Here is a 16459-nt window from a genome sequence, read left to right as displayed (position 1 = left end):
CTATGAAGTACATCGTGATTATTTGACTTGGGAATAGATATGCACACATTTGCCACGTATGCAAACACACTTAGGTGTGCTGTTATCATAAATATCACAGAATGGTTTGAGTTGGAAGGGACTTTTAAATATCCTCTAGTTCCAATACCCCTGCCATGGGCAGGGACACATTCCACTAGACCAGTTGCTCCAGGTCCCATCCAACCTGTCCTTGAACACCTCCAGGGAGGGGGGCATCCAGAGCCTCTCTGGGCAACCTGTTGCAGCATCTAACCATCCTCATAGTAAATAATTTCTTCCTTATATCTAAGTTAAATCTACTCGCTTTCATTTTAAAACCATTTCCCCATGTCCTGTCACTACACACCCTGATAAAGAGTATCCCCATCTTCCCTGTAGTCCCCCTTTATGTACTTGAAGGTCTCCACAAAGCTTCTTTAGGCTAAACAACTCCCAGCTCTCTCAGCCTCTCTTCACAGGAGAACTGTCCCAGCTCTCTGGATCATTTTTGTGTCCCTCCTCTGGACCCACTCTAATAGGTCCACGTCTCTCTTGTGCTGGAGGCCCCAGATCTGGATGCAGTACTCCAGGTGATGTCTCATGAGGGGGCAAAGTAGAGGAGAATCACCTCCCTTCACCTGCTTGCCATGTTTCTTTTGACGCAGCCCAGGACACAGTTGGCTTTCTGGGCTGATAATACACATTGCTGGCTCATATTGAGCTTCTCAACCATGAGAACCCCATGTCTTTATCTACAAGGCTGCTCTCAATCTGTCCATCACCCAGTCTGGTGATGTTGGGGATTGCTGACCCTGGTGCAGCACCTTGCACTTGGCTTTGTTGAACTGCATGAGCTTTGCTTGTGTCCATCTCTCAAACCTGTCAAGGTCCGTCTGGATGGCATCCCTTCCCTCTAAAGTGTCATCTGCACCACCCAGCTAGATGTTATCTGGAGACTTGCAGAGAGGACATTCAAACCCACTGTCCATGTGACCAATGAAAATGTTAAAGTTTTATACAAGATTTTTCTCTTTTTCCATGTAGAGGGGTGCTGACTTCGTAAGAATTCAAATATCAGATATTTAATTTTAAGCCTCAATAGACAAACATATAAAATAAAGTTGTACTGTTAAATGTAAACCCTTAGTTGCAACCACTCACAGCTGTATATAATGATTACAATATTCTTTGCTGACTAATCCCACTATTTTTTCACTTCCTTCACAGGTGATGATTACCTAAGGGGCTCCTTACTTATCAGGAAGAGATATGGGCGCTGCAGTACTAGTCCCTGTGAGCAAGAAAAGGATTTGAGTGCTTACCCTTACCATCTCAATAGTGATAATGCTTATATTATCCTAATTTTATACTTTCAAAAGGAAGTTTGGCTTTGCATGTGCTTCTGTTCATTACGGCTGAGTTCTGCCCCTCAGTTACGCAACTTGGACAGGTATCATCTACTAATGAATGTTCAAAATTTATGCAAACTGTGTAATATGTACATGTAACATTTTAGTTTTGTGTAATTTAATAAAGCCAAAGAAAACATTCTAGCTATTGCCACGTGAAATTACCCAGTATAGCAATTCTCAGCTCATCATTTTAATCATTCTAAAACCTAAACTCACAATCACTTCAGCTTATGATATTCATTGGACAGAAATCAGTGTATTTGTGGATCAAAACAAAGACAGCCAACAACAAAAACACCACCACCACACACAAACAAACAAACCGTCAAGAGACAAAGAGATGAGAAAATTACCAGCTCCTTTTCAGGGCATCCGGAGAAGAATGCAGGATCAGAAATAGGATCAGAAAGAAATGACTGAAGTAGGTTTAACCGGAGACCAGTAGGAGGTTCATTTGTCATCTTTACTCCGTTTTGCAGAATAGTTACTGGGAACTAGAAATTAAAAAAAAAATAGCAAAACTGCACTCAAAGTATGGAATATACGTTATATTTTTATAACAATATATTATTATATTGTGTTTGTTATATTATCAGTTATCTGTAAGAAGTCACATTTTAAACATCAACAGCTTAAAAAAGTACTCAAAGATACAGAAAGCTAAGACCGTGCTGTAAACTACAAACCTGTATTTTAGAGTTTTGTTGGTATTCAATACCCTACAGGTAAAATGTATGCTGCGAAATTAATTTTTTAAATTTATGTGAAAGAAAACCTCACAGAGAACAAAAAATCTCCTTAATTACACATGCTGGCAATATGCAGTTCCATTCACTACTATACAAAATATCACACATCACAATATCAAAGTATTAAAAAAGAAGATTGCTATTGTTATTTTTAGAACTAATTTTCAAATGACCTTTCTTGATTAAATTATCTCTTCAACAGCCTCTAATCATTTTAGAGAAGTGCCACATTATTAGTTCCTTCAGGGATATGAAAATTTTGGTTAAAATTTCACCAGCTTTACCCTTCTATGAATAAATACTGTTTGTCAATACATGTACCTTTGGGGACGGGTAACTAGTAAGCCAAAGTCTGAAGGCTGGATGACATTTTTCACTGCTAAACTCTTCACATATTTTCTCCAGTACCGGCATCCAGGAGACAGCTAAATGACAATTTTGTAAACAAACCCAGGTTCCTTCTTCCATTCCTTCTTGAATCATTTTCATAGCAAGAGGTCCTTGTCCTTGTCCTAATGAGATGGACTGAAACTTATTTCCAACCATTTCTTTGTCATTTGCAAATTTCAGAAGGCCTTGAACAGAAAGCACACGATTTTAGCACTTCTTCATTAAAAAGAAGTTATATCATAAAAAAATGAAAAAACGTTAATTACTATTTTTTAAAAATGTACATAAAACAAGACGGTATAGCTTTGGTATAGAGTGTAATTATTCAGTATTAAATACCATTGTCCTTTTTAGGGAGCACATGATTGTATCAGTCTGACATAATGCACTCAAATCTACTTGTGCTAAGGGCAAAATAATCCCCACTGTGTATTGAAGAGGAAGCGCAGGTCTCTAATTTGAAAAATTGTTCTTGGCTTTCATTTTCTCTTTGTGTATATACTTACTGGACATGGGATCTGCTCCTGGAGATAGCACAAATATTAGAGGGATTGTAGAATTTGAATCTAAGTAACTTTTTGTTAGATCAAAAGGTGGTGGCTCTACAAATTTCTTCCCCAGTTTATCTGTTACAAACGTTGTTATAGCTGGACCAATCTGGTGAAGTAAATACAGACTATTAACTGAAATCAAACATAAATGATTATTTCACAGCATCTTCAAAGTACACTGTACCCTAACTCAGTTAAATTCCTCAGCAAAACACCTAGAGAGAGACCTCTCTAGTTTGCACAGATGTGAGACTAGTTTTGCTGAATGCTTCAGAAGCATAGGTTTCAGCTCATGTTGTCACCCCCTCCCTTTCTTTTCTTTTTTTTTTTCTTTTTCTCCCACAGGTGATAAAAATTTTTTTAGTAAATAAAAGGTAAAATAACTCATATGAGCAATACTGAATCACATTAAAACTTTAATTGAGGCCTAGTGTGAAGGACCAGCATGTTTCCCCCTTAGAATTAATTACAAATAATTACACTAATGTTCACTAATAAGCAGTTGCAATATGTACTTTAAATCCTAACATTGGTTGTTCCTAAACAGCACACAATACAATTTGCTAAGTGAAATAAGGAAGAATGTGTTAAAAGTTCTATTTGGCTGTTCAACACATTTCATCTCTCTATTCACATTTAACCCTTAGTATGAAAGTACATGGTACTGGACACTGCATTTCTTCTTGTTAACATGTCCTGCTCTTATGTATATGGGGTGCATCAAAGAACAGACTGAACACGAATGAGCACTTGAAGAAAACTGTAACGATGAGTATACTCTGAAAAATGCATTAAAATCACATCAAACAGAATATCTCAGATGATGCTTCTGGTGTTTTAACTGCTTAATTGAAAAATAAGAATAGCATTTATTTACTTAATAACCAATCTGTTCTTCATATTTTCTTTTAACAGCTATTGCAAACTATGGTACAACACCTGCAACAGTCTAGAAACACATGATAATGTATCATTTTACCTTGTCTGGCCTTAAGCACCGAAGAATTATCATCTTTTGTAATTCATTCAATGTATTATTCCATTGTTCTGGTAATGGAAAGTTTTGTGGCTCTTTGCTTTCATAAATTTTTTGCCATTCGCCTATATTTTCAGTCACGTTATTCCTAGAGGAAAAAGTGCTTACAATTACTGCAAATACCTGGAGTGTATTTTGACGTTTATCAAAAATACATCTATATCAGAAAATAATCCAACAACTGAATGAAGCTCTTTTCCCAGCATGCTGTTGCAGAAATACAAAACTTCATCTGAAGGGTTCCGAGTTGACAGTAAGCTCTGCTTCCTCTTCTATACAGCATTGTGTGGTACTTGAAAGAATCATAGGTGTGGGATGATGGCATGAATTTTTGGCTTCTTGTATTTCAGGAAAAACTCCACTTTAGAACACTTCTTTTCAGCATGTTATGCGTAATTTGGTCAAAAACAATTATGGATAATTCATATCATTTTACTATACCTCAGTCCTTTCAAAGCTGGGATTTCACTTGCACGACATAATTCATCCCAGCTCTTATCTGGTAGCCAAGACGGATCTGGATTCTTGTATTTATTCTTGAGACCCACACCACCAGTCAGTAAGAACATAAACTCTTGACGTTCAATTTCATTTTTAGCCCTATATTCCAGGCAGGGGAAAAAAAAAAAAAGAACTGAATAATATTCTGTTATTGAGATATAATTTTATATAACAAAGAGTTGTTTTAATGAATTATACTTCACTACCATTTAGCAATACTTCTACTGCAGTAAAAGCTGAGATCAGATCACAGTATTCTAGACAATCAATAAATTGTACGGTAAACAATGACTGATAACAACTACAGTAATAGTTTCAAGATTTAAAAGTATATATCTATATATTTGTTTTTAAAAAGTGCTATTATTCCTAATTTTTAAAGGCTTAATAGAAAAAATAGATTCTGGGAACACAATAAAGCAACAAATTGTGCCAGGAAGAATGGTCCATAAACAGGTGTGTACACACTGCTATTAAATAGATATGCGCATTATAGTCATGACCATGCAATTTTGAATTTATATTTCCCTTCAGAATGTATTAGCAGAAAATTACAGAAAAAAAAACCAAAACACAGGAAGACAAATAATAAGACAGTAGAAGAGAGAAGACTACAACTGAGATCTCATGATGGATGCAAAAGGGTATAAGAGGAAGACGAGGGAAAATGGAAAAAAAAAAAGACAAAAGCCTAGAAGTTGCTAGAATAGCACAATAGTGTCAGACTTCTATTTATAAACTTGGTCTTAAGTAATTGCAACAGCTTTTGATACTACGTAGCACTATCCATTTTCTTTAAAGGGAAGTATTTTCTTTAAAAGATGTATCAGTGACAAAGCCATTGGTTTAAAGATGAACACAAACATTTTTTCCATAATGTGCCCAAAGGCTATAGTAGTGATACATGTACCTACATCTTTCACCTATACATATTATGAGTATTAAAACCCCCAGATATTCTTGACTTTTTCCCCAATAAGAAAATCATTAGTTTCTATTATTAAAAACTTCAGAAAAATGAGCTTACATGAGAAGATTACAGCAGAGTAAAAAGGAAAAGAGTAGTTTGTCCTTTTCAAACAGTGACCGACATACATTGCAGTACAAATTGTATGTAAAGTGATCAGTTAGGTATCGAAGTCGCTTCTCCAAAATTTTGGATTTGTTACTAAAAAGAAACAAATGATAAGGTGAGACTTCAGATTTAATAACTTAAGCAAATCAGTTAAGAATCTAAATCTAACTTTGTGGATGAATCATATTAAGCCTGCATGCTCCACAAGAGACTTAGATGCCCATTTCCCCCCAAATTCAATTATACTCAATGCTTTACAGCTCTGTTGAGAGTTCCAAGCAAAATAATGAACTGATTTGCTGGAGTTAGGTGGCAGCACTCTTGTAGTGTTCATAGTGAACACCCTTTCTATAAGCAACATTCTTAAAAATACTTAAGTATTAGTCTCCAGTGCATGCTTACAGTTCATGATTTGCTCAAACAATGACTAAAAAGAACATTTATTTTACTAACAAATTATATTTTGTTTCAAAAGCCTACATTTAAAGAGGGCTGAGAGGTAAATGGTTTAAAAACAGAGGGAACTGTTCAGAAGAGAATGAAAACATCTTATTTTACACCACAAATACTGTATTTACCTATCATGAATAGAGATGATGAAGAGATTAACAAACCAGCTAAGGGAGTATTGATACATGGGATCTATGTTTGCCAGGTCTGCAATACTGAAGAACAGCACCGATGAATGCTTTGCAATTGGTCGATAGCCTTCTCGAGATTCAGCTATTTTAAGTTCCGTTTTCTCTGCAACCTACATATCAATAGTAATTTCAAGTTTTTTTCCCAAAGACAATCTTTCAATATTCTCTTTGGAACAAAAATGTTCCTATCTAATAACATCATTAAATTATTTCTACACAGCACTTTCTAACACCACAGTAAGACAATTTTAATGTTCCAAAATGCACAATCACAACAGGTGATGCCTACACTAGTAAAATAAGCACTTTAACGCAGTAGTGCCTAATCTATTTATCTATACTGCAGGATGCAGTAGTCAAAACAAAGGACAAACACAGCACAACAGTTCTGATGCATCATTTAGCAGCAACTGTATCAATCTTTATCTCTGCAATATTAAAAAATATGGGCAATTTCAGACTGCTCATGTATTTAAGCTCTATTTATTCTAGTATAAATCAGCTTTATACAAAATAATACTTTGAATATAAAAAGGTTTTTCAGAATTAAACCGTTAGATATATTCTAAGATTACCCTTAATAGGCATTAACGAATGGACAACATCAGTTTAAAGAAATTCTGATTTCTGTTAAGTCTATATTAATTTTAAAAACATCTTTATTCTCTTATTACTTGGCTCTCATTGACTTCAGACGGTACTTTATGCATTATATATAACAAAAGAATCTAGGCTTGCATACCTGTATTAGTCACCCAGATTATTAATGTGTCTGAATTTTCTTTCTGTTTTTAAAATTAGGCCCTTCCTCTAGCTTAACATATTACCTTAACTTCAGGATTTGCCACTTTTTATTCAGTCCTTTAGATAGATATGTATTCTTCAAAACGTTTGTAAATTGGAGACTGAATAAACAACCTGTGGAGATTCTAGAATAGTCCAAACTTTATTTCTTCATATTTCACAAGCACAGAATTTCCTCCTTGCATCTAATCCACAGTTCTTTTGCTAGTTACATTTTTACATTTAATTTCTACATATTATTAAGGAAAAAACATTATTATTCCTTACCTGCTGTTTTTTTGTGATTTCGTTAGCCATTATTTTAGCAGAATCCAAGATCTCAATAGCACTCTCATCTTCCAGAATATTCCCTTCAGATGACTGTAAGGTTTCTAAAATTTTCCTCTCGATTTCTTTTAGATTCTTTTTATTGGCTGCAGACTGAAGGATGAGAATATTTCTTTCCTCTTCTAATTCTGGTCTGATGAAGAAAAACACGTATAGCAAACACAGTCAATTATCATCTTCCACTGACTATAAAGGAAGCCCATGAAGACAACTCTCTGTTCCCACCATAAATATTTGTGAGTATTCTCATCAGTTTAAATGGGTTGCTACTGTTGAGCATATATTTATAACAGAGTACAGATTTCTTTGCATAACTTCAGTTCAGTATTTGGAAATGAATTACTGAGTTTTAACATCTTAGCGCTTTACAAATGTCGGCACATCCAAGTTTTACTTTATTATATTTCTGGTGTCTGAAAAAAAAGTGTGATATGCGGAGTAAGTTTGCTCCTGGAAGCACTTTTTTAGCAAATAGAATTTAGCCCAATTGCATAGACAGTTCTGTATGACCCAGAAACTACTTTATGTCTCTGTGAAGGTTCAGATAAGACCCGTATTAAGTTTCAGAGGTACTCTGTATTTATTTCGTAAGAAATTAAAACTAAGTCCTAATAATTCAGCACCTATGTCTGGCAGCTTAATCGACTTTCAAAAACACAGTAATGATTTAAACATAGAAAACTATGTTAATATTATTTAAACAATCAAGGAATATTACAGGAGAAAACTGCCATTAAAAAAAAAACAACACAATGATTTTACATCTGCTATTTTGATTATCCTGTTGACACTTACCTCACAGTAAACGTGACATAATCTACTTGCATTTCAGTGAAGTCCTAGTAAACTTTGTATAGGACAACTTAGAAAACCAAAAATTTTTTTTAAGCTGTTACTGAGCAACACAACACGTAACGTTCATTATGCTTTACAACAAATTCACCTCTCGTTTCCATTTTGACCTCATCAATGTGTATAAATACCTGAGGTGTGGGAGACAGAGGGATTTGGCCAACCTCTTTTCAGTGGTTTGTGGGGACAGGACAAGAGGCAATGGCCACAAGATGGAGCACAGAAGTTCCGCATGAACATGAGAAAGATATTCACGGTGAGGGTGACAGAGCACTGGAACAGCCTGCCCAGGGAGGTTGTGGAGTCTCCTTCCCTGGAGATATTCAAGGCCCGTCTGGACACCTACCTGGGCAGCCTGCTCTAAAGAACCTGCTTTGCCAGGGGGGTTGGACCCGATGATCTTTCGAGCTCCCTTCCAACCCCTTCAATTCTGTGATTCTGTGTGATTCTGTGATTCCTTGGAATTATGCCATAAAATATTTTAAATGGCCTTTTGCCATACAGAGACACTTACCTCTCTTTCGCTACAACAATACCTAGCAATTGGTCTTCAAGTCCCTCTGGTGTTATCATAAAATTGAGTAAAGAAACTTTTGTAGCAAGTTCAGGCAAATAATGTGGATTTCTCAGTTTTGTGGTAATAAAAAACTTGAAATCACTGGAATACTCAATAATGATCTCACCAAGCTTGATACAATCCATGCCTCCTAAAGTTAAGATCAGAAACATTAAGAAAAACTTTATGTCAATTGCTTAAGGAAAAAACATTATTTCTATGATGAATTAAAAGCAAATTTCTTTTCAATGTCAATTTTCTGAAAAGTAAAAACAAATAAATAAATCTGATACTCTGCAAAATTTTCACATTGAGTGAAATTTTCAAACTGATTCAATCCAAATTCTACTGTACTTTCAATGTACATATACAATACCAGAGATGGCAATTGAGAACAGTGAAATTACTCTCAAACACCGAATTCTTAGGGACTACCCTTTCCTTCAATTATCTCTCTGAAATAAACTCCAGTGAACAGTGTTTCAACGTTTCCCCTTTTTATTTCAGAAGGGCGGAACACATACTTGTGTTTGTCTGCGTTTTCCATCTTTTTCCAGATAAAAGAGAAATAAAAGTTGAAAACCAAAGTCACAGCTACTCAGCAAGTTTCAGAGAAGCACAAGAAAACTGTGGAGGCAGCAGTAAACCAGGAAGTAAACCAGACAATATCATAGACTAAAAGATGAACAGTAATGTAATCCATGGTTCAAAATTAATTTTGATGTACCTTGCTTAAAAGTCTGTTTAAGTAGTAGAGGTTCAAGTGATGGGTCTAGTTCTTCCCCAACATTTTCCAGCAGAAGTGGAGTTCCAAACTGAATGCAGTTCTCCAGGGTTCTCATATAATCTGCATCACTGACCTTGATAACATTCAGGTGGTTTTCTTTCTCAAGATTCTTGATCCATTTATTTGCTTGACCTTGAGGATCAATCATTAATGGCCTAGAATATACAAGACAGCTTGAAATTTCTGCAAGAACTGAGAAAACTATCTTAAAATGCTTCTGTGTCAGGTTGTCAAGGGAAAAGTGATAAAATCTTGATTTCAGTTATTTTAAAACTTCATTGACAAATGGAGGAACAAGTGTTTTATCACAACTTGAAAAGTAATAGCAAAAATAGTTTTAAGGGGTGCAAAAAACGTTCATAACTTTTTTCATAAAATACATCTGAATGCAGAATTCTATGAAAATCTTGTTCTGTCCCTCCACTAGAATTACCACCATTTATTACCATTTATTTATCTGTATTTTTAAATTAAATTTATTTTTACAAATTCTGATAGTTTTGAGTTCTCTCTCACATATCTTTGCACCTAAAAAAAAAAATCAACAATCAGTTGCAATTTGAATCTGAGACGTTAGTGTGTTAGTTGGTATAAGGCTGGAATTGTAAGAAGGGCAGGGCAAGATGACTATTTTAATTTTGTTGAACAAAATTCGTTCCCCTTTACTCTTGCTGATTTTATCCATATTTATGTATTTTAATAGAAGTCAAGAATGAACAACATAAAACATCTCCTCTTACTGCACCCTTCAGAGAATTTAAGTAACATTCAAAGAATGGAATTACACACTGTAATCCAAATGCAATCTGAATCTATAGTTAAGACTCTTAAGACAACACAGATCACAGGAACATTACTAGGAAGTTTTATAATCTTATGTTCCAGCTGAGTGCAGACAATTTGTAGATAGCTAATGGGAGCTTTCACATCACTGCACCTCCAGAAAGCTTCCAGTAACTACATATTAAAATTCCTCTAGTCTAATACCTCTCAAATTTATTAAATTCACAGGACCAGGATAAAAGGTTTCCAGTTCTGCATTCTGGTACATTGTATTTACAGAGGCTAAAGTGTCTCTAGATGTTTAAGGTTTTTGTTTGTTTGTTTTGTTTGTTCGTGTGTGTGTGTTTAAGTGAAATCTTGTTTTTGTTTGGATTAGAAAATTAAACCTTTTTGTCACCTACCAACGTCTTGAATTCTCAACAATGACCCCATTGTCTACAGAAAAGACATCAGTTGGTAAACCAGCAATATTCCAGGCTCTTATTTTTATTGGGTCACCAAGAGTATTACTCAAAGAGAAATTATCAGAACAAGGGATATTTTTCTCCTGCAAGAAAAGAAAAATAGAAAGAAACAAAGAAAGAAAGAAAAAAACCAAACCTTTATTACATGTTTCTTTACATCTTTTATTAAATGCCTTCAATTCAGACGGGCAAAGTGCATTTCCTTTTAAGAGTTTTTTAAAGAGATTTTAAAGTTAATTCTTCCATTTAAAGGCAAACGAGAGAAAATTCTGAGATTATATTTAAATAATAATCAGGCCTCACAAAGTCAATGATGTGCTCTCAATTTCAGATATGCTACTTTAGGTCTGAAGTAAATTCACTGATTCAGTGAAGCCTAAATTTACAGAATATTGGATTAGCAGAATTTATCTCACTTATTCTAATGAGTTTTATTAGGCTAGTAATAAACAAATTAAAAGGGATTTTAGGTTTAGGCCCACATTAAGAAGCCTTTTGCAGTAGTCTAAAAAACAACAACAACAAACCACTATTAAAAAAATAAGATAATGTTCTAACCTTGCACAGCTTGCTCCAATCTTTCGTACATTCTTGTCGAAATCCAGCAGTAAATGCTCCCAGATAAGCTATCACACCAGCTGATATCAGAACATCTCCTGTCAAATTATCATATGCGTCTTGAAGATCATTTGCAGCGTTATTCCATCTATGACAAGCAGAAGTTAAAGAATAAAATGGTGCTGAAACCTCCACATTTATGGCATTGATGACAAACATCAACCTTTTTGTTGTTCTTATATCATATATGTATGTACATGTTATATCTGTATCTCTAGAGAGATGTTGTTCTATATATTACATTGTTGTTTCTTCACATTTTGAAGACTTTCTCTACAATTCTCCCAATGCTGCTGCCTGCATTTTTATATTACAAATAATTAAGGATCTTTCAACGGCCCAAACAGCTACAGTCCCAAACTATACAGCCTTCAGATAGAGATACAGCATTAAAGGCTCAGAGAACTGATGTAGAAACTAATGTTTCTACAATAGATACTATATCTGACATTTGAGCTTTAATCTGACCTTGATTTCTCTCCACCAAGGCCTCCAATCAACTTCTCTGCTCGTTCTAGTTTTTTAGCACACAGATCAACCTGGAATTCTAAACGAGCCTTTTCTTCAGTTTTCTCAGTAAAGGTTCGTTCCAAAGCAGCCAAACGATTTTCAACTGCTGCAAGTTCATCTCTCTTCTGATTCAAAAGTTCCAGTGTCTCTGCTAAGGATTGCTGTGCCTCTCTCAAACGATCTTTCTTGGGTGCAACCACCTATTCAATTGCAAATAATACACAAATGCACATTTTGTATATTTATTATTTAATAACAATGCTTAAGGTAAAGATACCAAGCAAAGGAAAAATTTCATAATCACTGTGGGATTAGGATCAAAAACTTACCTTTGCAACCCTGTCATATACCTCCATTGCCATTATCCACTTACACAAACCCTCTGCTGCTGAGGAAGCTTTAGCCACCTTTGGTGGATCAAACTCTGGATTAGTCAGGTATTCAGCCCGAATCTTCTGCATGACAGCTGCCTGGATAATGAATGCATTACAGGTCATTAAAGTTTTCATATGGCAAAGGCTTGCTGCTGACACTGATTGCCATTTCTCTATACACCGAAATAGTAAAGAACTGCTCAGCATTTATTAATTGTTCTAGAAACCACTTCTCATTTGTTTCCTTAAATTTCCCTGTCACTCTTTGCAGTCCTTCATGTTTTCATCCTAATCCTATCCTTATCCTTCATAATCACACAATTAGTATATTTTCCACGTGGCAGTTACTTAAGTGTTAAGAGCATTATAGTCATATAGAAGCCATAATTTACACTGTCCCTTGATGCAAAACATGCTAATTTCATTATTTGCTATCATTTCTTGACACAGCTATTGGGATTGATTATAAGAATGTGTATCTACTAACATAAGACAAGATCTGAATGAATTACATTGCTTGTGCCTACTTTTTGGGACCAGCTTTATAAAGGGCAAAGCAAGTTCAATCTCTACTGAACTTGGAAAATTGCAAGAATCACACTCTTGAACAGTATGATCTTTAGGGGAGAAGGTCATAATTTAAAGTTATGTAGCTAGTACACTTCCTGGTTTATTGTGTATCTTCTAGTATATGTAAAAAAATATTGCCCATTGGATGCATGCTGAAAAAATCAAAATTACACAATTAGAAACAACCATTATAAAAAGAACCAATGTAGACAGTTATTTTAAAAAATGAAAACATCATAATACTGGAATAATTGACTGAGAAAAACTATCTTGAAAAAAAAAGGCATGGAAAGGTTGGACAGGGATCATAAGTCCACTGTCTTTACAAAATAAATAATAAATAAATAAAAATAAAACCAAAACAAAATACATGAAATGTGGCTAAGAGGACCAAGCTTCAGAAGAAACAACACAGCTTTTCATATCACTTAAAATAGACTTCTGGAGTGCTTTGTGAAAAGATCTTGTGGCTATTGAAAGCGGGTATGATCTTAAGGGGACTAGAGAAGTTAAAGAAGAGTGATCCACCAAAAGCTACTAAACACAGAAACTACCTAACTTAGGGCATCCTTCATTTAAATTGTGGGAGGGTGGAAAAATATTTGGTGAAAGTATCATACACACTATTCTTTTCAAGGCACCTAATTATGGCCATTTTTGGGTAAGACAGATGACAGTTTGTGTTATTTTTATGTCTTTTTTTATGAGATAGTACTTATAAATTGCAAAGTTAGAAAAATTTGTGCACAGAAGGACATTTCATTCAAATAGAAAATAGGCAAAATAGAAGCCTTAGAAACTCCCAAAGGGAATTTTAAATCCTTCTGAAATGCCACTTACAAGGGTCGCCCTGAGAAAATTTAACTCATTTGCCATGACAATATTCATCCTATAAAGATGCCTTGTAATCTTGTAAACATTGTTGGTCATAATAAGTTGACAAATTCGGGCCAAATGTGGCCACTAATATAATATTTTCTAATTTTTTCCCCCGGAAGAAAACATATACATGGCAAAAACTACTGAAAATTTAAACAAAAACCATACCGGAATATTGTCCTTGTCATACTCTTTCAAATCCTTTAAGAAATTCATGTCACCAAGCAGCTTCTTGCTTGGACCCCAGTAATCTAAAATCTACAAAAGAAAGCAGGAAATAACTTTTCAAACTTTAAAACAAACACACACAAAAAAGAGAAACCTTTTCTAATTAGCTCATGTATATTTAATACTGATGATCTTGTATCTCATTGACACAGGAATGAAGTCTATCATATCAAATATTTTCCCCCAACCATATCTAAAAACCAGGCAGTGACTCAAGGAAGAATTATTTATTATCTCTTTACCTATATATGAGTTAAGCAAATTACATGAGTTCTCTTTGCATGTTTCAGAATTCCAAATTATGTAAGTTGGACACTTAAAATGTCTGAAGCATAGTTTTCAGCAAAATAATGAATGGAGGCTGTAAATACTTTCTTACTTTACTGGACCTCAGGTTATTTTACTTATTGAACAAGTGCTCTGTGTTGTGACAAAGAACATGAATTACACTTTTATTTGAAACTCAAAGTCTGTCATATTACCTTGCCTCCAGTCCCCGAAGGATCTGGAATTCTTTCAGGTTTTATGTCTTTCATGACACAGACAGCAGCCATGACAAGTTTGACACCAGACGGAGGATTTTTCATTGATTTGACAATTGATATATCAGAAGGCTAAAATAAAAATCACATTAAAAAAAATGATGTTATGCTTTTCTCACCACTAAGATAAATGAACAGAAAAAAAAAAAAAAGGAAATTATAGCACCATTGCCAATGAACATAATTATAAAGGACTTTAAGGACTTTTAGAAGGGATGATACAGCATTAGCAAGACGATTAAAAAAAAAACATTATCCTATGCAGAGGTAATAAAAATGAAAGAAATACTGGTAACTGTAAACTAATGATTAACTAAAATTATATTTTTAAAAGTCTAGGTCAGAATTCTTTTATATGCTTTCATAAGCATCATCTAATATACATCTCATATACTTTGTAACTCCTACAAAGCAAGTCCTGCAGGACTTTGTAAAAAATACTGCTTTCAGATCATGTCTAAGTCATGACAAAGTCATGACAAAGAGCACTTAAAGATCCAGATAATTCTTAGCCACAAACATAGGCCTTCTTACACATTGGTGGTCAACTTTAACTTAGCTGAAAGAGAAAATTCAGCTGATACCACTGTTGATAACTTCAGGTTTTGGGTATTTTCCCCAGAGGTGGACTTTCTTGCAAAGGAACAAAAAAAATTTTTAATGCACAACCCCTCTCTTCCCTCCCCTACCCACCCCCCTCCTGTAATCTGAGTACATTGGAATGAACATCTACTGAACCACAACCGTTAACAGGTATTATATCTCTTTTGCCAAAGCCCAGGAAATTTAGTACTTTTTAATATCCTTTCATTTCAGTGCATGCTTTCCCAAATAAATGGAAGAGTATCATCATATTAAGTAACTCTTCTGACTGTTGAAGTTTAGATTAGCTTGCCTTTAAAGTGTCAAGAGCATTAAGTGCAGCCTCCAGTGCTGGGATCGCCTCTGCCAGATCACTTTCACACTCATTTTTCAAAGCCTGAGCTTCTTCAGCTTTTTCTGTCGCAATTTCTTCATCTACTTTTACAATTTTTCTTTTTTGTTCTACTTCTGCAGATTCTATTTCTATAGTCTAAAGAAAAAGATATGGGTGAGCTTCCTATTGAATGATGAAACAAATTGAGATCACCTAGGTTAGCAGTTATGGAATAATTTGATATTCTCTTTTTATTTTTCAGTATTTCAATATTTTCATGTATTTTCAATTTACATTAATGGAATAATTTATTTCTTAGCATTGTTATGGATCTTGCAGCATTGTTATGGATCTTTAACAGTAGGTACACTGCATGTAATCAGATTACCATCAATAAAAGCTAAAGTATGTTCGAAGTTCATGAAAGAAAACAAGTTTGTGCATAAGGCTGTAATTCAAAAATGACTAGCTTTTACAGTGAGTTTTCATAGCTTCAGTTTGTAATACTGACTACAGAAATTTATTTTATGTTCAGGGACAAGTCAACCCTTCAACCAAGTACTCCCTCTTCAGTTCTGCAGAAGTGGTATTTATTTTTCTTAGATGCTGTTCGCTGGTAGTGGTGGAGCTGAAACCTCAGTTTCTTAGAGTAGGTAGAAGACATACCACTGTATCTGTAAAAACACTTACAAGCACCAGAAGCAGGTGCACAGAAATGTTATTCAAATTTCGCTTTTTTGTGATGCAACAGTAACTTACTAGATAAGTGTCTTTTCTCAAGTCAGAGTTTTCAAATACACTTAAGAGACTGTTCCCAAATCCCAATAAATTTTTATGAAGTTACTCCTTTTTAGGATCCTTTTAAATATCAACTGTATAATCCCTGTGCACACA

General features: G+C 34.7%; 1 protein-coding gene across 2 annotated transcripts in view; it reads right to left on the bottom strand.

Moving 5' to 3' along the window:
- DNAH12 (dynein axonemal heavy chain 12) overlaps positions 1-16459 on the bottom strand; it is a gene marked incomplete at its 3' end in the record, with an annotated part of 69025 nt that overhangs the window by 6695 nt on the left and 45871 nt on the right. For both annotated transcript variants that reach the window (XM_080606145.1, XM_080606146.1), the window contains 17 exons: positions 15545-15721; positions 14590-14721; positions 14048-14137; positions 12386-12526; positions 12015-12256; positions 11487-11634; positions 10866-11011; positions 9622-9836; positions 8853-9045; positions 7427-7619; positions 6293-6465; positions 5667-5807; positions 4580-4738; positions 4082-4226; positions 3058-3208; positions 2483-2736; positions 1766-1906 (listed from right to left, as the gene is read on the bottom strand). In XM_080606145.1, coding sequence (XP_080462271.1) covers positions 1766-1906; positions 2483-2736; positions 3058-3208; positions 4082-4226; positions 4580-4738; positions 5667-5807; positions 6293-6465; positions 7427-7619; positions 8853-9045; positions 9622-9836; positions 10866-11011; positions 11487-11634; positions 12015-12256; positions 12386-12526; positions 14048-14137; positions 14590-14721; positions 15545-15721 — 2841 coding nt within the window. The remainder of the gene's footprint in view (positions 1-1765; positions 1907-2482; positions 2737-3057; positions 3209-4081; positions 4227-4579; positions 4739-5666; positions 5808-6292; positions 6466-7426; positions 7620-8852; positions 9046-9621; positions 9837-10865; positions 11012-11486; positions 11635-12014; positions 12257-12385; positions 12527-14047; positions 14138-14589; positions 14722-15544; positions 15722-16459) is intronic.

This window comes from Anser brachyrhynchus (assembly GCF_964034855.1).
Source record: "Anser brachyrhynchus genome assembly, chromosome: 10".
Taxonomy (NCBI): Eukaryota; Metazoa; Chordata; class Aves; order Anseriformes; family Anatidae; genus Anser; species Anser brachyrhynchus.
The sequence above is the reverse complement of the archived record's forward strand: the minus strand, read 5'-3'. Positions and strand labels throughout refer to the sequence as shown.